Source organism: Gopherus evgoodei, unplaced genomic scaffold (assembly GCF_007399415.2).
Source record: "Gopherus evgoodei ecotype Sinaloan lineage unplaced genomic scaffold, rGopEvg1_v1.p scaffold_33_arrow_ctg1, whole genome shotgun sequence".
Classification (NCBI taxonomy): domain Eukaryota; kingdom Metazoa; phylum Chordata; order Testudines; family Testudinidae; genus Gopherus; species Gopherus evgoodei.
This window is the reverse complement of record NW_022060005.1, coordinates 3,156,251-3,180,272: the sequence shown is the minus strand read 5'-3', so window position 1 is coordinate 3,180,272 and position 24,022 is coordinate 3,156,251. Positions and strand designations below refer to the sequence as shown.

Sequence of the window (24,022 nt, the reverse complement as noted above, 5' to 3'; positions counted from 1 at the left end):
TTCCCGGAGCCCTGAGCAGAGCCCCCTGGCGGCCGCAGCTCCGGAAATGCGGATACAAGGTGAGCCCCAGCTCGGGGTGTTCCCCAGACACACTGTAGCCAGGGGAGGCTCTGGGTGCCGCGAGTGGTGGCGGGGGCGCTGCTCCCTCCGCTCAGCACAGCCGGGAGCTGCGATTTACTGCTGCTGCTGCTTCTCCTGGGAGCCGGGAGCCACCGGGCGGAGCCGGAGACTCCAGGTAATTGAGGGAGAACTGGGGGGAAAGTGCTGCGTGTCCCCCCTCCCTCCCTGGGGGGGGGAGTGCTGCGTGTCACCCCGCACCCCATCGCTGCTCCCCGCGTGTCTGCCAGTCCCAGAGCTGCAGGCTTTAGCTCAGACATTTTTCCTGCAGGGGCTTAGGGGTGGGGCAGGGAGTCGTGGTTCAGGTGGAGGAAATGGAGAGAAAGGCCTGGCGGGGGGGGCGGCAGGATCAGGTCCCAGCGGGGTCCCCCCCTCTGCCTGGCCAGAAGGGGAGGGGTGAGCAATAAGAAGATGGGAAAGGGGGGTACAGACACCATGGTTGTGCTGGGGGGCACCCCAGGGAAAGGAGAAGAGTAGGGGCTCAAGGGAGTGTGTGTGTGGGGGGTTTATTCATTTAAAAATCTACCCCATTATCTTGAGACAAGCCGGAGGGTCCCTGTGAACTCCGCAGTGATGGGTAAATCTCCCCAGCATTCCAGCACTGACAGGGGCCTATTTGCTCCACACCCATCGGGTCTGAAAGGACTGAGGCCAGGTTTACAGGACAGACCTGTGTTGATATAACTACATGGCTGGGGGAGCAGCTTCAGCAGATGTTACCGAGCATGCTCAGACTGCTCAGGCCTGCTCAGCCACAGCAAACGTTCACTATCAGTTGGGAGGATCTCAAGCAAAATGTGGCTGTTATTCTGCAGTCTGGCAGGGCAAGAAGGGCAATTGGGGAAGCTTCTGCAGGGGCTTTAGTCCATGTCACACTCCGATTCCCTCCAGGCTCTTTCCCTGCAGACATATGCTCTGGGCTTTAGTTACAACTGGTCCCACTGACTGGGCTGCAGCCCGGGTTGGTAGCGAGGGACCAAGGAAGTGGCTGAATCTTTGTAACAGATGCTGGCAGGGGGAAAGCAAGAAGGAGGAGAGTTAAGGGCTCTGAGGCTTTTCTGCAATACAACTATACAGTATATCTAGATAGCATAATCAAGCATCATGCACTGTGTGACTCCTGCTTTTGATTGATTAGTAGTCAAGGCTCCTAGAAGACGTTACTGTTGCCTCCATTGTGATCTGGAGACCTGGACCAAGCAGCTGCTGCTCTGTGTCAGGGAAAGACCAGAGAAACCAATGGGGGACTTTCCGCGGTGGCTGGAACCAGCCCTTGGGGGAGCCACAGGCTCTGCCAACACCAGCCCCGGAGCCGGAGCCTGCGGGTAAGGGGAGAGACCCGGGGGAAAGGGCTGTGGTCAGGCAGTAGAGGAGGGGTTGGCAACCTTTCAGAAGTGCTGTGCCGAGTCTCATTTATTCACTCTAATTTAAGGTTTTGCATGCCAGTAATACATTTTAACGTTTTTAAAAGGTCTCTGTCTGTAAGTCTATAATATATAACTAAACTATTGTTGTATGGAAAGTAAATAAGGTTTTTAAAACGTTTAAGAAGCTTCATTTAAAATTAAATTAAAATGCAGAGCTCCCCAGACCGGTGGCCAGGACCCAGGTAGTGTGAGTGCCACTGAAAATCAGCTCGTGTGCCAGAGGTTGCCTGTCGCTGCTGCAGAGGATGGGTTCCTCTAAAGTGCTGGGAAATCTAGCTGAAAAGCTACATCAGGCAGGGTGATTAGTCTCTGCTGTCTCTCCCCCTAGGGCAGGTCTCTGTGTCTCTGGTCTTTGACTGAGCCTGACCCACTGCACAGGGGTAAAGAACTTTGAGAGCCCCAGATGCAAAGTGATAGAGAGGGGCAGGGCTAGGGCATGGTTATTATTTCATTGATTTCTTCCATAGGAAACTGACACTCCCCAAAACTCTGAAATAACAGAGACAAAATATTTAACCATGGTCTTTGAATTGGCATCCAAAATGTAGCCTCACCAGGTATGTTTTCATATGCTGGGTGTGTGCACATGGATGCCATTTGCACACTCTGATGGAGGGTGAGAGGGATGCATGCAAAAGAGTTGTGGGTGCACATGCAAAGGGCTATCCTGGATCAACAAGGTAAAAACATGACTAAGCATCTTCCCCAGTGTCACAGAGTTTAGAATTGCTCCAGCTGCTGTACTGACCCTGGCAAGCTGCAGAGTAACATCCACATTTTGCTCCAGATCACCCAGTCCTCCCAGGGGACAGGGAAAGGACAGAACTTCTGGTGGGTTTGGTCTGGCTATAGCTGGGGTGGGGAATGCAGAAAGGTAGGAGCCCAGCAAGTGAAATCTCTTCTGAGCCTGCTTTAATGTGGGGCATAAGTTGCAGGGAAAACCCCAGCAGGAGGGGTGGAAATTCCCCTATGAGAAGTAACAAATGGCTGACCACGCAGACATCAGAGGCGCACAGCCAGCGCATTCAAGTCACTCTGGAAAGTTGGGAACTGGGCTTGAATATCACAAGGTTTAAAAATACACTTTAGGGGGCAAGGTGATTTTATTTATCGTCTGGTGGTTAAGTCTGTGGGGGGAAGCCCCCTGCCCCCTGAGTGAGTAGAGAGTGTGTGTGTGTACACGCGTGTGCATGCACACACTTATTGCATCAAAAGAGCAAAACTCCACCTGCCACAGTGCGTGTGCAAAATTGCAGCCTCCCTCCTCACAGGGAGACTCCACCCACTGACCCTTCCCTACTCCTGGGATGGGGGAGCTGCCACTCTGTGTCCAACTCCACACCCTACCCTGTCACCAGTCTCTTCTCCCCTGATCCTCGCAGTCTCCTCTTCACACCTGCCCTTTTAGTCACCTGCCGTTCCCTTACGTCTTCCGTGTACCTCTCACGTCAGCCACCCCACATGCCCTTATGCTCCCTGTCTGCAAACCCCCGCAGCCTCCAACCCTTCACCCCACATTCCCCTGCACTCCCTAATCCATGACATTCCCCTAAACCATTGTCAGGCTTGGTCTGGTCCCCACAAACTCCCCTACACTACTCTTAGCCTCCTTCTATTCCCCCCCACCCCATACTCCTATGGGCTTCTGTTTCCCTCTTGCCTCCGTGTGCCTTGCATCATCCCTCATTCTCCCTGCTGCCCCTCACTCATTACCTTCTTCTGTCTGTTTCCTGCTCCCTTCCCAGGATCTCGCTACACCTCCTCCCCCCTCAGTCCGCCCCCTGGACATGGACAACCCTGTGCACTGCCCCACAATCCACCTCTCTCCCCCTCCACCCCTCACTAATTCCCCTGCACCCTCCTCAGTCTGGCTGTAGCTTCCTGTGTCTCCTTTTCTATGCATGGTGTCTCCTTGTCAGAGGATGTCGTGAAGGCCAAGACTATAGCAGAGTTCAAACAAGAACTAGATAAATTCATGGAGGATAGGTCCATGCTAGGGTGGGCAGGGAAGGTGTCCCTAATCTCTGTTTGCCAGAAGCTGGGAATGGGCGACGGGATGGATCACATGATGATTACCTGTTCTGTTCATTCCCTCTGGGGCACCTGGCATTGGCCACTGTTGGTAGACAGGATACTGGGCTAGATGGGCCTTTGGTCTGACCCAGTATTAACCATTCTTATGTTCTTATATATCCAGCCTCCTAACCGTAGGGCCCTAGCCATTTTCCCTGAGGAGAGAATGGCTTTAACCATACTGAAAACAATAAGAACTGGTGACCAGTACTAGGAGCTGCCTTACTTTCACATGTCTGGAAGATCTGTAGGGAAATGGTAGCCATCTGGAATAATTATTGAATGAACAGTAATAGTCCTCAACTCTACTATGGGAACAGCCATCAGTATTACTCAGGTGGCTCCCCAAAATGCCAACCTTTTCCAAGAAAAATTTCTAGACAAATGAACCATGAAACCAATGATGTACCTGAGATATACCAATGATATTTTCATCCTATGGACAGATCACCTCAGCTCTCTCACAGATTTCCACCACAACTTCAACAACCATCACCCATCCATTAAACTATGTCTGGAATAACTCCACACTAGCATCAACTTCCTGGACAGCAATTAGCTGCAATAATGGATCCCTACAGACAACAATATATGAGAAACCCACAGATCACCACACCTACCTTCACAGATCCAATAATTGCCCCAAACATACGAAGAAATCAGTTATCTACAGCCAGACACTCAGATGCCACAGATTATGCTCTGAGGAAAAAGTCCAGGATACATACCTTAACACACTTAAAACCACCCTTACCAAACAAGGACACTCCACCAAAGAAAATGGGTCCATCAATGACTATTAGTTTGGATGGGTAGACCAGAACACACCAACTCAAAGCAGCACCAGACCCTGCCAGAACAACAGATGGAAAACCTGCAGACATAGCTCCACTGCTACAATGATCAACACCCCCCAGAACACACCTTTCAAGATCCATGGGTCCTACACATTCCCATCATGACATGGAGTGTACTTCACCCAGTGCACTAAATGCCCCAGTAACAACTACGTGGGTGAAACCAGACAGTCTCTATGCTCTCGAGTGAACTGACACATAAAAATGCAAAAAGGCAAAAATGCTCTATCGCCTGTGGGTGAACACTTTTCACAAAATGATCACTCTGTGTGTGAATTCTCAGTCCTCATCCTCAAAAGAAACCTGCTCCATACCTTCAAAAGATGAGCCTGGAGGCTTAAATTCATAACTTTGCTGGAGTCTAAAAATCCTGGACTGAATAGAGACACTGATTTTATGGCTTATGGATTTATTACAACAAACTGTAACTCTCTAACCCCCTTTTTGTTCTATGACTACTACAGTGGTGTTAACAGGCCACTTCACCTTGAGTGGGGCTTTGTAAGCAATCGGTTCCACTTTGCATGTAGCTGTGACACCCTGACTTTAGTACTTTTCCCAGACCCAGAGAAGAGCTCTGTGTAAGCTCGAAAGCTTGTCTCTCTCCCCAACAGAAGTTGGGCTGGTAAAAGATATCACCCTTGTGTCATAAACAGATAGCTAAGGGTTAATGTCTCTTTCACCTAAAAAAAAGTAACCTGAAGCACCTGACCAGAGGACCAATCAGGAAACCAGACTTTTTCAGATCTGGGTGGAGGGAAGTTTGTGTCTGAGTTCTTTGTCTTCTGCCTGTACTCTCTCGGCTATGAGAAGTGATTTTTTTCTGTCTCCTGCCTTTCTAATCTTCTGTTTCCCAGTTGTGAGTACAAAAGATCAGATAGTGATTTATATGTTTTTTTATATTTACATGTCTATAGTTGCTGGAGTGTTTTGAATTGTATTCTTTTTGAATAAGGCTGTTTATTCAATATTCTTTTAAGCAATTGACCCTGTATTTGTCACCTTAATACAGAGAGACCATTTTTATGTATTTTTCTTTCTTTTTATATAAAGCTTTCTTTTTAAGACCTGTTGGAGTTTTTCTTTAGTGGGGAACTCCAGGAAATTGAGTCTGTACTCACCAGGGAATTGGTGGGAGGAAAAAGTCAGGGGGAAATCTGTGTGTGTTAGATTTACTAGCCTGACTTTGCATTCCCTCTGGGTGAGGGGGGAAGAGAGATTAGCTCTCGGTACTTCTGTTTTCCAAGGCTGGAAACGGGGGAGGGTGGAATCCCTCTGTTTAGATTCACGGAGCTTGCTTCTGTGTGTGTCTCCAGGAACACCTGGAGGGGGGAAGGGAAAAGGTTTATTTCCCTTTGTTGTGAGACTCAAGGGATTTGGGTCTTGGGGTCCCCAGGGAAGGTTTTTTGGGGGACCAGAGTGCCCCAAAACACTCTAAATTTTTGGGTGGTGGCAGCTTTACCAGGTCCAAGCTGGTAACTAAGCTTGGAGGTTTTCATGCTAACCCCCATATTCTGGACGCTAAGGTCCAAATCTGGGACTAGGTTTATGATACCTTGTCTCTCTTGAGTAAGGATGACTTGACTTCAGCATTCTGAAGGTAATAGGAGATGACAGCCATGATGAACAACGGAAAACAAGTGAGTTCTGCATCGGGAATTGTGAGATCATGGGAAACTTCTAAAACTCCAGACTAAATGTCATGAGATTCATAATGCTTTCAGTAGAGTCTGCGACTCTTGGGCAACAGGTTTTCACCTCACAACCAGTATGTTTTCAATTAAAGTGTCTGGAAATTTTCCACCTCTCCCTAGGAAAGTTCCCTGTTTTCTGCGGGGAGGGGGATTTTCCAGCCCTCTCCTGGAGTGAGCTGGTGGGGTTGTGGCTGGGGCAGCAGGTACTGAATGAGGATCTCTTGCTATTTCAGGGGCCAGTGACCTTCAAGAAGGAGACTCATCATGCAGGAGAATTGTGAGAATGTGACCTCACTGGGTAAGGATCCCTGTACCTTTAGGAATTAGAAGCTGGGGGAGCGGGTGTCTCTGAGGCGCATGGGTTGGCTTCTGCTCAGGGTTCTTCCCTGCTCCCTTATATTTTGGGGGGACCAGCCCCATCACCCCCAGAATTCATATGACTACTCCACACCCTCTTGCAAGGGAGAGGAGATTCAGAGACGCATTGGAGTTGCTAGTCCATCCCCAGAACTTCGAATGGAGAGGAAGAGTTGCATGTTCCTCTCCGTATTATTGAACATGGACGCACAGTGTCCCTCCCTACGGAGAACTGGGTCCATACCTGGAGAGGGCTTTGGTCTCAGCAATATTAGAAAGGAGTAAGAGATGGTCCAATTCCTAAGCCAGAATCATAAGACTCCCCAGTTTATGGAGATCCCAGGATCTCCTTCCGCAGGAATCACATGCCACTATAAACACCTGACCTCCCGCAAAGGATCTTTGAGACCATTTTTCAATCCATTTGGTTTATACAAAGGCACTACCTGGCACATCTGGAAACATCTGAGAATAACTGTAAAACCCTAGTCTCAGCCTCAGCTGTTTTCTTTCCTCTGAGCTGGGTTTCCAGGTCCCACAGCCTACATCATCTCCTAGCTGGAAAGCGGGGAAGAGCCATGAGTCCTAGGTCACCAGGGCTCCATGGAAAGAGCGATCCTGAGAGGTGCCGGTCAGATGAGGAATTGTTTGAACAGATGCAGAAATCATCCAGCCTTGGCATAAACATTTGGGATTCTCACATAGGCCCCATAAACTCCCCCATTTCTGCCTCATCTCTACCTAGTCAAGATTGTGCCCGTGAGGTGTTATATCTTCCTGGCAGATGTTACTCATGGCTTTCCTCCCACCCTGACCAACATCTGGCAGCAGCTCATGTCTCTCTGAATGTTCAGATAGGATGAAGAGGCAAAAGTGGTCCTCTCCGCTCTCTCTTTCGAGGAAGGTCTTTGGATTCAGATTCTACTCTTGAGTTTTTGATCACCCCAGAAGTTATTTGGGTTTGTTTTCCTCATTCTCATCCCCTTTCTCAGGTACCCTTTCCCCCGACACAGAGACTGACTCCTGTCTGGATTCTCTCTCTGTCCCTGCAGATGATATGATGGTGAGTGAGAATGAGGAAGAAAGTCCTCAGCAGAAAAGTCTTGAGCAAGTGGAATCACGTAGGATATTGCTGGGAAGACCGGAAGCGGGTATTTTCCAAATTTCTGAGCTGGGAGAATCCTGTGAGACTCAACACAGGCCAGGGAGGCAACTGGGAAAGCCCCCAGGAGATGGATAGGGAAAATCCAATCACCATGGGGGAGATTTGGAGGACCTCAATGGGACCACAGTGCAGGTGAGAATCAGCACTAATGAGAAATGGCATGAATGTGCTGTGTGTGGGAAAAGCTTCAACCAGAGATCAAACCTGATTGTACATCAGAGAGTTCACACAGGAGAGAGACCTTATAGCTGCCCTAACTGCAGGAAAAGCTTCAAACAGAGTTCAGACCTTCTTCGACATCAAAGAATTCACACAGGAGAGAGGCCCTACCGATGTCCCATCTGTGGGAAAAGCTTCAATCAGAGCTCAGAACTTAGTAAACATCAGAGAACCCACACGGAAGAGAAACCCTATAAGTGTCCTGAGTGTGGGAAAAACTTCAATCAGAGGTCAGAACTCGTTAAACATCAGAGAATTCGCACAGGAGAGACACCTTATAGCTGCTTGGACTGTGGAGAAACCTTTAGCCAGAGCTCACACCTTACTGTGCATCAGAGAATCCACACAGGAGAGAGACCCTATAAGTGCCCCAAGTGTGCAGAAAGTTTCAGTGTGAGATCAGCCCTTACTGCACATCAAAGGATCCATACAGGAGAGAAACCCTATAAATGCCCCATCTGTGAAGAAAGATTCAGTCAGGTCTCAGCCCTTATTACACATGAGAGAATCCACTCCGGAGAGAGACCCTATAAATGCCCCAACTGCGGGAAAAGCTTCACGCAGAGCTCAGCCCTAATTAGACATCAGAGAACCCACATGGGAGAGACACCCTATAAATGCCTAGACTGCGGGAAAAGCTTCAAGGCGAAGGTTTCTTTAATGTCCCACCAGAAACCGCACACAGGATAGAAGGTGTCAGGAGCTTTCCTTGCGGGGCAGGTGTGGCCAAATTCAGTGGGCTATTCATTTTTATTGGAGCTTACAGGAAAATATCATTTGCATCGTCTGAATTGCCAGCAGAAGAGAAGATGAGGCAGCATAGAGGCAGACAGCATGGGATAGCATCCACCCCCAGCAGGGAAAAGGAACTGTAGCTGGGGAGACATGTCAGAAGAAGACATTTCTAAGGTTTACTGGATTATGAAGAGACAGGGAGCAAATCCCTAAATTATCCTTCAGTTGAGGAGACAAAGAAAACCAGAACCTGGAACTCTGACAGTGGGGCTCCTGGCTGAAAGCTAGCCAGCCATTGCTGGGAATGGAGTGAGGAAACTACCTTGTACAAAGACTGGTGCTTGTTAAGTTAGCTCCTAGCCATTAAGAAGCGTATTTTTACTTTTATTTGTTTGTGACCCTTTCTATCTTTATTCCTTCTGCCAGGTATCACTTAGGGCTTGGCTACACTTGCAAGGTAGAATGCATTAAAGCAGCCCTAGGCACCCTAACTCCCGATCCATCCACACTGGCAAGGCACCTAGAGCACCTGGACCATGCAGCTGGAGTGCTCCTGGTAATCCACCTCCATGAGAAGCATAACACTTGCTGCTCACCTGAGTGTCAGTGTGAATGAGGTGTTGCATTACTGTGCTTTGATTGGCCTCCAGAAACGTCCCATAATCCCCTTAAGTCAAGTGGCACTCTTGTCATTGTTTTGGAATCGGCTGCAGGAATGCGGATATGCCCTTTCAAAGCTCTGTTTCTGACAACCGGCTGTTTATCTGCTCCAAGACAAAGCAAGCCATTAGTGTGGAATGTTGCTGTTGCTGTTGTGAGTGTGTGTGGCAGGGGGTGGGAGGAGTCTGAATTTACAAGACCGCATGTTGACACACTCTCAGCACCCCAAAAACCCACTCTCTCTCTCTCCTCCCACATACACACAACACACTCCCTGTCACACTCTACCCCATCCCCCCACATTTGAAAGCACATTGCAGCCACTTGAATGCTGGAGTAGTGTTGATCAACCAGGCAAGGTACTAACAGACTTCAACAGGACTTTATTTTTACAGTGGAAACCTCTTTACCAAGCTGCTGCTGCACCCTCTGTAACTCTCACTCAGCCTCCTCAACTCCTCCCTCCTCCTTCCTTTTTCCTGTCCTTTCAGACTCCCAACAACCAGTGCTCCCAGTTCTAATAATTACAAGCACATCTAAACACCACAGATAGCTACTACATGCACTGCTCTTTGTGGTGTCGCAAGAGCTGCTAATGTGTCCATGCCAAGTGCACTTCCAGCTGAGAGTATAAATGCAGAGCAGCGTTTTCCCTATTGCTGTCTCCGAAGGCTGGTTTAACTCCCAGCGCTCCACAATTGCAAGTGTAGCCATGCCCTTAAGCTATGACTTTCGTTTAATACATTTGTTTTATTTTCACTACAAAGCAACTCAGGGCTGTGTTTCAAGGGAAGGGTGTATTTACCCTAGTTCAGTTAACAAGCTGTAAAGTACTGACTCTTTAACAGAGAACTGAACTTAATATCTTCTGTGAATGTACAGTGATAGGGGCTGTGCATTTCAGAGAACCATCTCGGAGGCACTCGGGGGCTGGAGTTCACCAGTTGTTAGAGAGGGTTGGGTTGGAAGAGTGCTGAACAGTTTGCTGGTGAGGAAACAGAGGTGTGTGGCAGGGAGCTGACACACCATCTAACCTCCAGCAAAACTCACTTTTGCTGAGGCTGAGGGGTAACACAGTGGCTCCCAGCTCTGGATGTCCCCAGTGGCTTGTTAAAGTGGTGCTGTGATGGTACCTCCCATAAGGCTTTATGGAAGTATGACATAACTGGAATATGTTTTGTGCTGCCTGTGCCATGTAACATATCTCTGTATAAGTGATGGTCTGCTGTATCTATTCATCTTATTTGTACACATATCATTTTGTAATTGAGGTTAAGAATATTGGCTGTATACTGGCTTGATTTCTAAGTAAGCTTTGTGAGGCATTTGGTCAGCTTCTTTAGGAAGGAATTTGCAAGGTTAAGTAGCTGATCAGGAAGCTCTTGGGAAACAATGCATCTTGGAATGCTCCAATCCACATAAAAAGTCTTCCTAAAGACATACAAGATACCATGCATGGCCGCCCGGGGGAAGGGGACAAGTGGGGCAATTTGCCCCAGGCCCTGCAGGGGCCCCGCGAGCTCTGGCCCAGCAGCGGTCTGGGTCTTCGGCTGCATTATGTCGGCGGGGGCCCTTCAGTGCTTCTGAAGACGTGGAGTGACTAAAGGGTCCCCGCAGCCGAAATGCCACCGAAGACCCTGACCGCCGCCTGGTGAGTAGAAGTGCCACAGCTGCCTCGCTTTGCCTCAGGCCCCCTGAATCCTCTGAGCGGCCCTGATACCATGTGGACAATGGCTTCTGCTTGTAAAGACTGTGAGTCATGCATGGACATGTGACTTGCCCGGGTGACTCCAGAACTCCATCTTGGAGCTGGATTTGCATAGGAGAGAGGAGGGAGGTCTCCACCCACAAGAGAAAGTCTATTTAAACCCAAGAGAGACCCCTCCATTTTGTCTTTGGCTGGCAAAAGAAGGAGCCTCTCCACCCTCCAGGATACTTGAAGGAAACTGGAACAAAGGATAGTAACTACAGGGGGTGTGAGCAATTGCTGAACCCAGGCTAAAAGGAGATTAGTCTGTAAAAAGGAGCATTCTGGAACTGGTGAGGATCTTATCTGTATTTAGTCTAATTAGACATAGATTTGCACATTTTATTTTATTTTGCTTGGTGACTTACTTTGTTCTGTCTATTACTACTTGGAATCACTTAAATCCTACTTTCTGTATTTAACAAAATCACTTTTTACTTATTAATTATCTCAGAGTATGCATTAATTCCTGAGGGAGCAAACAACTGTGCATCTCTCTCTATCTGTGTTATAGAGGGTGAACAATTCAGGAGTTTACCCTGCATAAGCTTTATACAGAGTAAAACGGATTTATTTGGGTTTAAACCCCATGATGAGTTGGGCACCTGAATGCTACAGACAAGCACACTTCTGTGAGCTGTTTTCAGGTAAACCTGCAGCTTTGGGGCAAGTAATTCAGACCCTGGGTCTTTGTTGGAGCAGACGGGAGTGTCTGGCTCAGCAAGACAGGGTGCTGGAGTCCTAAGCTGGCAGGGAAAACAGGAGCAGAGGTAGTCTTGGCACATCAGGTGGCAGCTCCCAGGGGGTTTCTGTGATCCAACCCGTCACAGGTGCCATGTACTAGGATGGGGGTGGCCAAACCTACTGACCCTCTGAGCTGCACGCAATAATCTTTATAACCTCAAGAGCCGGGCTTGCCTGCTGGGGCTTGGGGCTGAAGCCCTGAGCCCTGCCAGAGGGCAGAAGCCCCAAGTTCTCCTCCCTGCCTGTTAGGCAGAGAATGGGGGGCATCCCCCATTAGCCAGGATGGGCAGAGGTGGTGTCTGTAGGCTCTGTTTGCCAGAAGCTGGGAATGGGTGACGGGATGGATCACTGGATGATTTACCTGTTCTGATCATTCCCTCTGGGGCACCTGGCATTGGCCACTGTCGGAAGACAGCATACTGGGCGAGATGGACATTGGTCTGACCCAATGATGGCCATTCTTATGGTGGGCTCCAGGAGCCGCACTTTAACTATAAAAGAGCTGCACGTGACTCACAAGCCGCAGTTTGGCCACCTCTGAGCTAGGAGCTAGTCCTCACCTTTCCTCTATCAGCCTGTCCCATAGCTCGGTGGTTAGGCTGCTCTCATGACAGACTGTGCTGGTGGCAGCCTTTCTCCCTCTGAGGCAGAAGGGGGTGGGTCTTGAATCTGGGTCTCCAGCACCTCAGGTAAGTGCTCTAGCTACTGGGTTAAAAGTTAGTTGTGTGGGCACTGCCACCTTCTCCATGGCTGTTTGTTTTGTTTTGCATGGAGTGAGGCAGGCGCCTGTCTCATTCTCACAAGAAACAATGTAGGTGCCTAAGCCACCGACTCCAGGAGAGGGGCCGTCCATGGATCAATCAGAGCTAGATGCCCAACTCCATGAGAGGAACTTGGGACACGCACCCTGCCTTGGCTTCTCCCACTGGCTGTCTGAGGGGGCTCTCTTCTCCCCACGCGCGTGCCAGCTTTTGTGGATCCCAGTCTAAGACCCTTCTCTCTCCCCACGCATTGGGCAGGGCGGGGGGTGGGGGGGTGGAGCTGAGGTAGCTCACTCAAGCTTTGTGGATCCCAGTATTGTTCCAGTGATTTTCAAGGTGGCTAAAAGCAGTGGCAGATTAACCAATGGGCCCACAGGGCCTGTGCCCAGAGGCCCCAGCCAATTAGGGGCCACCGGAAAAATGGACGCCTCACCCGCAGCAGACAAGTGTTGTGCAGGGAGGGGGAAGCTCTCGTGCCGTGATCCTGCTCCACTATCCAGCAGCAGTGCTGGGTGGGGCAGGGCAGGGGATCCCCCTGTGCCCTGACCCTGCTCTGCTCCCCGGCAGCAGTGCCAAGTGGGCAGGGGAATCCCCTGCACGCTGGCAGAAGCACAGGGCAGTGGGGGAAACCCCTGCACTTGGACCCCAACTGTGGCCCCGGGACTGGAGGAGCTCTGGCGGAGGAGGGAGGGGGACAGAGTTCTCCGGTCTTGGGGCTGCAGTGGGTGGGCAGAAAGGAGCAAATGGGGGACCACAGTGGTGGGGGGATGGCATGGGATGGGACCGTGGGTGGAACAGGGGTGGGCTGCAGACTGAAGGGGTCGAACGGGGGTGGGACTGCAGGCGGGAGGGAGCCCTCCACTTGCTCTGGCCCAGGGCCACACGAAACCTTAATCCACCTTTGAAAACGTTCAGTGTTGCAACGTTCAGCGTTACAAGGCCTAAATTCCTTTGTGGCTCCAGGTCCCGAGCACCATGTTCTGCCAGCCTGGCAGGCCCACAGGAGGAGAAATGAAGAGCAAAAGACCCCAATGGAGCCTGTCCAGCCCCAGTGTGCCACACCCAACGCCTCACAACCACCAGTCATCTGTCCCTCCCCACTGCTGCCTCCTCCCAGATGCCACAGGACACCCCCCCCCCCCGTTAATGCGGCCCAGGGCTCCCTCTATGGGATGCTGGCTCTGCTCCAGCCCCAGGTTGGGGGGATGGGAAATGGGCCCTAAGGTGCCGAAATCTCTGTCCCTGCGAATTCCCCCACTCCTGAGCTGATCCAGTATCCCAAATATAGCCTTCCTCGCGCCCGCATGTTTCTCAGCCCTGGCAGGGCCCCGAGCTGGCAGAAGTGTTCCCTTTGCCCTCCCAGCTCCCCTGGACATGCCCCCTGCGGACTCTGGCTTTCTGCTGCACTCACAGTTGGGCTCCTAGTGGGGCAGGTGCTCCCTCAACCTAACCACTCAGCTCTCCTGGAGAGAAACCAGAGAGACTGAGCTCCCTCCCGCACAGGAGCCAGGACTCCTGGGTTCTAGTCCCATCTCTGGGAGGAGAGTGGGTATGTGTCAGCAGGGGGCTGGGAGCCAGGACTCCTGGGTTCTCTGGCAAGTCAATGGGCTCGAGGGGGATTAGGAACCAGGACTCCTGGGTTCTCATACTAGCTCTGACAGGGGAATAGGATTGAGGGGGGTTGGGAACCAGGACTCCTGGGTTCTAGTCCCAGCTCTGGAGCAGTAGTGAGTGAGGTTTCCTGTGGGGAGGAGGAAATGTATGGAAGAAGTTTAAGGGGAGTTGTCACCTAGCAAGGGGAAGTGGGTTTTGGCCCTGGTGAGAGGTAGAGCCCACTGAGCCATATCTAAGATGGAGGGATGCACAGATGTACCTCACCCAGGAATGGATTTGGCTGCTGTCACTGGTGAACAGGGGATACGGCATGCCTCTGACACCCAGCACAGCAGCCAGTTGAGGTTTATTTATCCCCTTGCTGGGCTCTGTACACACAGGACAGGGGGATAAGGGCCAGCCCCGTGGGAATCCAGAGCAGGGTTAGTGACCAGAAAAGCAGAGACCCTGTTTGGAAAACAAGCTGTGGTTTTCAGGAATGCCAGGCTGTGATGATCACTGAAACACAGACACCACCAGGCAGCTGGATAACGGTCACACTGCACAGGGATTGCTCACCCAGTGCTAAAAAACAGCCACCTCTAGGGTGGGGTGTGGCAGCTCGGTAATAACCACAAAGTCAAGTTCTAGAGCAGAAATGCAGCGAGGAGCCAGCCAGTGGGAGCAGCAACAGCCAAAGCCGGGACCTTCGGATCTTCCTGTCAAAACTGTAGAAAGTGCTGCCCTGGGGATGGTGTCGGGGAATCTCCAGAGCAGATCCTTTGATTTTGCTCCTTGCTAGCATTTGGCTGAGGGGAGAAGGGGTGTCTCTGTGGGAGTAGCCCTGGTGTAGCATCAGTGACTGTCTGCAGGGAAAGAGCCTGGGGGGAATCGGTGTGAAATGGACTAAAGCTCCATCTGAAACCTTCCCAATTGTCCTTCTCACCTTGACTAGCTGCAGTGTAACATCCACCTTTTGTTCCAGATCATCCCAGCCCCTGGAAGTTAAAGAGCGGCAGTGGAGATGGATCAAGAAGGAGATTATCAAACAGGGAGCTGCTGGTGAGTTTTTCCTAGGACAGAAAACGCTGAGAGGAGAGGATGGGGTGGCAAGTTGAATCTAGGGGCTGATTTTTGGGGGACCCATTGGATGCTTTTGCATGTGCAGGGTGTGGTAAGGTGAATTCCCCCATCTCTGTCCTCTAGGATAAGGAATTACACACAAGATGGGAGTAATCTATGCCTCTAGCAGTGTTTGACCCTACACGGGCTGCAGAAGGTGTGGTTATTTCAGGCTGCCACTTTTCTTGAGTCCCCAGCTTGATACACCTTGATCCTGATTTCCAGACCTGCAACTTTCATTTGAAGCTGTGGCTGAACAGAAGCTAAATATTGACATAAGTAATGATAATAGCTATCTTATTTATTGACTAAATACTGTAGCCCCCTTTGCCAAGCCGTAGCAGATGTCAGAACCTTGCTTTGAAGGAGAAATCGATGGCACAGAGTCAGGGTATGTTCTATTGTGAGTTGTATATTTACACTATACCCACCTGTCCTTGAACAGAGGTGGACATAAATGGGATGCAGGCGAACCTGCCTTTTAAAAATCTCAGCCCAACAATAATTCCTGGTTTGTGAGAAGCACCTCTGCCCCCAAACTTGACTTAAATCTACTCTAAATTCCCTTGCTGTTTGCCACAGCCCCAGCTCCCCAAACAGAATCTGCATTGCAAAATTAACTTCTTCAAAAACTGAACAGTGCCCATACTCTGAGAAAAAGAACTTTTAAGCTTGTGCTATAGTGCCACCTGCTGATTGCTGCCATAATAGGTCCATATAACCATAACAGCACAAACGGTATTGATCTACTTGGGCATGGCCATAATTGATCAGAAGCAATTACAGAAATGTAGTCAGTAAATACATACATACATTAATAACCTTTGCTCATTCTGCTCCATTCTAGGAAGATTGCTTTGTTTAAAAACAAATGGTCAGAAGGCTCCCCATTGAGGTCTCATTCCCTGGCTTTGCCACAGGCTGGCTAATTGAATTTGGTCAAATCACAGTGTGTGCGTCACACACAAAAGCCCTATGTATGACCAGCTTATTTTTTCATGTTTACAGCACAGGCAATTTGAGAATGAAGGGCCTTTTAAGGCTTGCGCTGAGATCCCCAATCATGTCTGGTTCGGGGAGAGGGATCTAGTGGTTAGAATGGGAGGGCTGGGAGTCAGGACTCCTGGGTGCTATCACCAGCTCTGGGAGAAGAGTGGTGTCTAGAAGTTCGAGCAGTGGGGCCTGGGAGTCAGGGCTCCTGTGTTCTGCTCCCAGCTCTGGGAGGAAAGTGGTGTCTAGTGTTTAGAGCAGAGGTAGCTGAGAATCAGGACATCTGGGTTCTGTTCCTAGTTCTTGATGGGAGTGGATCCAGATTGTTCATGGTTTAAGCAGTCTCTAGGCTCTGTAACATGCCCAGTCAAACCCCAGCAGCAGCATGTATCTCAGCTTCCCCCAACCCTTGTGTGCTCCCATATCTCCACCCCACCCCGAGCTAGAAAAGGTCTCACATGGAAGGATAGTAGCTCCACGCTGAAAATTATTTAATCCACTTGGGATTCAGCAGAAAGCTTTGGATCGTTGGCTAGTTCGTTGTCATGGTCCTTGTTAATGAACCAATCAGCAGCAGAGTGAGTGTGCGTGTGTGTGTGTGTGGGGGGGGAATCATGATCCCAGAGGCGTGTGTGGTGGATGGGGGATGGATGGCAGTTCTCTGGGGTGCAATTTGCTGAATCATAGTGTGAGAAAGGATTTGACCCCTCTTGGGGCTGGAGCCCAGGCGTGGAAGCACTCTGGGACATATGAGAGCCTAGCCCAGTGGGGATGATCATGGGCCCCATAGAGAGGATAAGAGAATTATTACTGCTCCCTCAAAGGGAGCAGTAATGTCTCTCTTTGACAGAAGCAGGTGATTTGGGAGCTGAGAGGGCTGGGTGCTCTCCAGATGTACCTAGGAATGAGGTCCGCAGAGCATGGATTTGGCGGGGGTGGTGGTAGTGCTGAGAATAGACAGATGTGGGGGTGGTGCTGTCATCCTCTGTCCTGCTGCAAGACTCCTTCACCCAGCCGAACAGTGAGATTCCCCTCATGTGAGAATGTCTTTGTTATGGTTTCCGTTCGCCCCCTAGGCACCGGGGATCTGTTGGCCTGCACAACACAAAGCAAGTTTGTTAATAGCAGCAAAGGGCTGTGAATACAAGGAAGGTGGGGCTTGGATCTGCAAAGTACATGGATGGGAGAGAAAAGGCCAAGTGGTGCAGGATGGTGGGATGGACAACGACTGGATAGGGGTGTTCTCCTCTCAGAGGCCGTGCAGAAGCCACTGGTGTAAGAGGGTGCTGTGCTGCCGTAGTTCCCATGTTTCACAGGAGGCATTAAACCAGTCAGGATGAGCAGAGATCCTCTGTCACTTTCCCGTTCATCAGGGCATATCACAGCTCTATTGATTCCATTACAGTCAGTCAGAAAAATGGGATTTTCCCCATTTAGGAGGAAAAGAAACAAACAAAAGCTTTCAAAACTTTAACCTTTCCATTGGGATTTTCTAAACCAGTGGTTCTCATCCAGGGGTCCAGGGGCCCGGGAGGGGCACAAGCAGGTTTCAGAGGTCCACGAAGCATGGCCAGCGTTAAACTCACTAGGGCCCAGGGCAGAAAGCCAAAGTCCTGCCACACATAAGAACGGCCGTACCGGGTCAGACCAAAGGTCCATCCAGCCCAGTATCCTGTCCACGGCCAATGTCAGGTGCCCCAGAGGGAGTAAACCTAACAGGTAATGATCAAGTGATCTCTCTCCTGCCATCCATCTCCATCCTCTGACAAACAGAGGCTAGGGACACCATTCCTTACCCATCCTGGCTAATAGCCGTTAATGGACTTAACCACCATGAATTTATCTAGCTCTCTTTTAAACGCTGTTATAGTCCCAGCCTTCACAACCTCCTCAGGCAAGGAGTTCCACAAGTTGACTGTGCGCTGAGTGAAGAACTTCCTTTTATTTGTTTTAAACCTTCTGCACATTAATTTCATTTAGTGACCCCTAGTTCTTGTATTATGGGAATAAGTAAATAACTTTTCCTTATCCACTTTCTCCACATCACTCATGATTTTATATACCTCTATTACATCCCTCCTTAGTTTCCTCTTTTCCAAGCTGAAGAGTCCTAGCCTCTTTAATCTCCCCTCATATGAGACCCGTTCCAAACCCCATTCCAAATCCCAGTCCAAACACGAGACTGGAGTGTGGGCCACCAAGTCCCACTACCCAGGGCTGAAGCCAAAGCCCGAGCAACTTAGCTTCACAGGGACCCCCTGTGGTGTGGAGCCCTGGGCAATTGCTCTGCTTGCTAACCCCAAAGCCGGTCCTGGCTTTTATATGCAGAAAAGCAATTGTTGTGGCATAGCTGGGCCATGGAGTTTTTATAGCAGGGCGGTAGGGGTGGGTGGGGGGAGGCCCAGAAAGAAAAAGGTTGAGAGCCTCTGTCCTAGATGAAACCGCATGACAACTTTCATCTGTGTAATTATGAATCACCATTTCAAAACTAAACACATTTTCATTTAGACTTCAAATAGTATTGTGATTCTGTATTTTAAATCGGATTTTTTTTAAAAATTCTTCTGTAGGGCATTTAAAATAGGCAAATTAAAAGGGCTATTTCCCCACCAAACACACACACACTGTCCTTTTCCACTTGGAAAGAGAGAGAAATGGTCAAAATGTGGGCAAACATATTATTCAAAATGGAATTTTTCCCAAAAAAAATGTTTAGAAAAATTCAGGATTTTCCTCCCTGAAATACTACATTTAGAACAATTTTGGAAAATTAAAAACTTAATAAAAAAAATTCCCACAAAAGTTGATTATTTTTCCTGACCTTTTGTTTGACCAGCTGTAGATTGCATTCTGCCTCCCCATCACCTTTATCCTGAACAGCTGTACAGTGTTGGCTGGGTGGCTGCTAAACAGCTGCTATACCTGCCCCCTCCCTCCCCAAGAAGTTACCGCATTTTATTCTTCCCCAGCTCTTCATTGTCCTTATGGCCTGCCCATCCCATCCCTCCTGGACCTCAGAGCTCCTCACCAGGCAGCTCAGGGTTCCTTCTCCCCTGGTGGAGTGAGTGAAGCTGATGCCTTTCCCCTTCCCTGCACCATCGCTTACCCTTGGGTCCGGAGATCCTCTCAAGACGTGCCCAGAAGCTGCAGTGCCGCGTGGGCAATGGCCCTTTGACCTGAGACTCATTCTTGCTGATGTGGAAGAAGTTCTTCTCTGTGTTGTTATAGAGAGGCCAGTGCCCCTTGCTCCTGTCTGTCCCTGTGGGACTCCTAGGGCAAGAATTTAGCCAGCCAGGTCAGGAGAGAGGAAAGGAAATATACCTGAGCTGCTAGGGGTCTCAAACACAGGGGGATGTGGGGCAGTTTATCCCCATACCAGTGTGTGTGTGTATGTCTGTCTCTCTCTCTCTCTCTCTCTATCTCTCACACACACACACACACACACACACACTCTCTCTCTCTCTCTCTCTCTCATGCTGAGGGCATGCTAGCATGTGTCTGATCTATGGCCCATCACAGACCTCAGTGAAGTTGGTGTGTATGCTAGCCATCTTCCATTCAAGTTAAGTGAGGAAGCAATTAAATGTCCTTTTGTTTAGAGATAGCTGAAACAACAGAAGCCACCGCTGGAGGCACTGGACCACATATGAAGACCTCAATTGAGCACTAACGCTGGGAGAATAAGAGGAGTTTCCCTTGGACTGACTGCAAACTCAGGAGCTGGGGTATTAATTGGTGGATTAGATCAGGGTGTGTTAGAAGCAGACAGGACCAAAAAGCCAGAGAAGAGGCTGGTAGCATGGCCCTGAGAGGGAGCAGAGTCTGAGCTTCTTCAGGCACAGAACTGGCTGGAGATGCACACTTGGATATTGTGAAAGAGGAAACTCTGTTATCTGTTCCTGCTGTGTTCAGGCACTAGGACTTTGCACACATGCTTTGTAAATCAACAGAATTCCACTAAAGAAATACCCAACTCATACTAGGGTGATGAGACAGCAAGTGTGAAAAATCGGGACAGGTGTGGGGGGGGTAATAGGAGCTGAAAAAGACCCCAAAATTGGGACTGTCCCTATAAAATCAGGACATCTGGTCACCCTAACTCATACAGTCAACTTTTCCTCCTACCATAAACAACTCAGCAAGGCCCAAATTTTGGCTAGCATCTTGGACCAAGGGCATCCTTATTTTTTAACATTTCTTATGGTCCCAGGCCGCTCAGGAGCCAATGACCAAAATTTTGTCTTTTCAATATGGCCACCCTCTCCTGCTCTCAATGGGGCTGAAGTGACAAGATTCCCCTTAGTCAAATGGCCACCATCTTCCATTGGACTTAGTAGAGTTGAAACCACAGGATGCCCTCAGTTAAAATGGATACCAGGTCCCATTTATCCTCTGGGACTCAAAACCTCAGGATTCCCTCCATTATGAAGACCGCTTCTTGCCTTCATGACTGTGCACTGAGGCTGACTCTAGTAAAGACAGCCACTGGTTCCCAGAGTTGCTAATGGGATGGAAGCCAGGCTGTCCTCTGGGAGGATGACTGTGCTGTCAGAGAGCAGGGAGGGACAGTGATGGGAGCAGATTAATGTGGGCACAGGGGAAAAACGGGGCAGGCAAACATGTAAGGGCAAGGGAGGGGCATTGGGGGGCAGGTGACTATGAAGAGGGGGAGGGGAGGATGCCATGTTATGCCTTACCCACTTCTGGCAAACTCCGCCCAGTACCGCATCACCCTACGGCTGAGTGCCGCCTCAGCCTCCGTGTGTGTGTGGTTGGCTCCTGCCTCAGATGCCAGGGTCCCGAAGAGATAGAGTAGCTCGGTGGTGTGCACCGCCCCCATCCAGTGGGGCCAGAGCGAGCCGGAAGAGCGGTGTGCAAAGAAGTAGACATACACGGGGGTCCCAGCCTTCGCCAGCTGCCCAGCCAGCTCAGTCATGGGGCACAAGAAAAGGTAGTCACTGGCAGCTTGGTTAATGGCCCAGCGGTGCTGCGCCAGGCCGCGCCCCTTCCCCTCTTGGCTGTACCTCAGCGCTGCTGCCTGGATGGAGATATTTGGCAATCCTGGCACCATGAACCTTACCCCCTCCACCAGCTCCTCCCAGCTGATTAGGCTGTCATTCTCCAGGCTGAATCCCGGAACGCCGAACATCAGGAACATGGAGCCTTCATTGGCAGTGATGCCAGTGAGGATGGGTTTGGTGTGGATGTGCCCGGCCTCCAGCAGCCGTCGTGGCTCATCAGGGAGGAAATCCCCATCCACCGTGGGCAAGAAGGGGTAATCAACCAGCCTCTTGTTCCTTGTGATGGTGAAATCGTGTCGGACAAAATCCTCTGAATCTTTCCTCTTCAGACAGTCTACTACAGCACCATCACTGCCCTTGCCACAGCCCATCAGTCGTCCGAGTGCCCGGGCTCTCTCCCTGGCCTCCTTTGCACTCAGTGAAGCCCAAGGTGCATTAGCAACTCCGCTCTGCAGCGCAGCCCGGGCAAAGAGGTGCCGGCTTCCTGGTGAGAGGAGGTGGAAGGCAACCGATGCACCACCAGCGCTCTGACCAAATAGCATCATCCGTGCTGGGTCCCCACCAAAAGCAGCTACATTCTTCTGCAGCCAGCACAGTGCCAGGCGCTGGTCCCACAGGCCGGCATTTCCTGGGGCGGCTGGTGGCAGCGAGAGGAAGCCCAGCGCCCCCAGCCGGTAGTTCATGGAGGCCACAATGACGCTCTCAGCGGCAGCTAAGAAGCGCCCATCATAGACGTCAAGGGAGGCTGTGCCGAGGAAGAATCCCCCGCTGTGGATCCAGATGAGGATGGGGACCAGAGCGGGGGGCTGGGGCTGGGGTACCCAGAGGTTCAGGAAGAGGCAGTCCTCTGACAGCGGTGTGGTAGGCAGCCACATGGCACTGCCAGGATAACCAGAAAACACTTGCTGCGGGCAGGAGTTGCCGTAGCTGGTGGCCTCAAGGACGTGCCTCCAAGGCTTGTGGGGAACTGGCTTCTTGAAGCGCAAGGGCCCCATGGGGGGCTTGGCGTAAGGGATGCCCAGGAAGGCAGTGACTCTGCTGGAGCCGACTAAGAGGTGCTTGCCCCGGACGGGACCACTGCTGGTGAGCACCACAATGCCATCATCGGAGGCAGAGCCAGGGCCTAGCAGGGAGAGGAGCAGCAGCAGGCAGGGCAGTGCAGGGAGGAGTGCCAGCATGGCAGAAGCTGGAAGGGGAAGAACCACCCACAGGGAGTTATTTGTTGGGCCAGTACCAGGTGGGAGACATAAAGCCTGGCTGGTGGTGTGGGGCCAGAATGACATGGGATGGACACACTGCCCCATCGCATGCCTGGATCATCTAGCTGTATCTCATTTAATCATGCCTCCAGCACTGCTGCTCCTAAACCCCTTCTCTTGTCTGCCTGTGGCACATAACAGTCTAGTCTCCTGTGGCTCTCCTTGACTCTGGGCTCATTTCAGTTATGTAGGGTGTCAACTTTGTAATATTTAAAAACTGGACATTCCAGCAGGAGTGCTAGAACCTCCTCTGCCCTGCCTTTTCCCTCTGAGGACCTGCCCCCCATTTGCTCCTCTTTTCCCCTTCCTTCATTGCTCACTGCTTTTTCTCTCTCCCCCCATTCCTGTGGTGGTTGGGAGGGACTCACCTGCAGAGCCAGGGCAAGGAGCTGCAGCCACTGGACGCAGGTAGGAGGCAGCTCTGGCTGAGTAGGGGCTGGCACAGGTGATAATTCAGCACGATCCTGCCTCCCCTGCCCGCAGTAACCAGACCTTGGGTGTCCAGTCAGTAGACTTTCTGGTCAAAAACCAGACACCTGGCCATCCTAGTTATTGAAGCTGATGTGAAGGTGCTGGTGGCCTGTGATATACAGGAGGATGGTCTGGGTCAGGGGTCGACAACCTGCAGCATGCGTGCCAGTTTTTACTTGTACGCTGGCCAGGGTCCTGGCTGCCACCGCTGCTCAGCCCTCTGCCAGCCTGGGTGAACGGAGCCCCAGACCGGCAGCAGGTTCATGATGTGGGGGGGCTCAGGGCTGGGCCAGAGGGTTGGGGTGTGGGGTGAGGGCTGTAGGGCTGAGGATGAGGGGTTCATGATGCAGGGGGGGCTCAGGGCTGGGCAGAGGGTTTGGGTGTGGGGTGGGTGCAGGAAGGGGGAGGTAGTGCACGCTCTGGAGGAAGGGGGAGGTGGTGCACGCTCTGGGAGGGGGTTTGGGGATGAGGAGAGGAGGGGCGGGGAGCTTAGCTGCTGGTGGGTGCAGAGCACCTGCTAATTTTTCCCTGTGGGTGCTCCAGCCCCAGAGCACCCATGGAGTCAGCGCCTATGCGCACTGAATTCCTGCAAGGGAGCACTAAGCAATGTGGGCTGGAGCTATGCTAAATACTGGGAACCAGCACACTCGGCATATAGCCATAGGCACCGACATGGGTGGCAAGTTTGTAGAAATTTTGGTGGTGCCCAGAACCCGCCCCCCAACTCTGCCCCCCCAAACTCCGCCCCCACCAGCCTAAGGCTTTGGGCAGGGTTTTTAGGGGAGGTCTGGGGTGCAGGTCCTGGGCTGAGGATTACGGTGCAGGAGGGTGCAGGCTTTGGGATGGAGTTTGGGTGCAGGCTCCAGGCTGGGGCAGGGGCTGGGTGTGCAGGAGGGGGTGAGGGGTGCAGGCTTTGGGATGGAGTTTGGGTGCAGGCTCTGGGCTGTGGGTGGGGGTGTAGGAAGGGGGAGGTGGTTCATGCTCTGGGAGGGGGTGCACGCTCTGAGAGG

General features: G+C 51.1%; 2 protein-coding genes and 1 pseudogene across 2 annotated transcripts; 2 read left to right on the top strand and 1 right to left on the bottom strand.

Annotated features, from left to right (window-relative positions):
• Positions 1-4: 4 nt before the first annotated feature.
• Positions 5-24,022, top strand: part of LOC115641006 — a 79,154-nt pseudogene continuing 55,136 nt past the window's right edge.
• Positions 6,433-9,321, top strand: LOC115641060 (zinc finger protein 239-like). Its single transcript, XM_030544172.1, has 3 exons — positions 6,433-6,466; positions 7,578-7,588; positions 7,766-9,321. The coding sequence occupies exons 1-3, from the start codon at positions 6,433-6,435 to the stop codon at positions 8,597-8,599; spliced, it is 879 nt and encodes a 292-aa protein (XP_030400032.1). The 3' UTR covers positions 8,600-9,321.
• On the bottom strand, positions 19,239-23,248 carry LOC115641013 (acetylcholinesterase-like). The gene is given in 4 exon segments (XM_030544083.1): positions 19,239-19,531; positions 20,959-22,477; positions 22,480-22,522; positions 22,524-23,248. Coding segments are annotated over 4 exon segments (1,881 nt in total). The 5' UTR covers positions 22,587-23,248; the 3' UTR covers positions 19,239-19,275.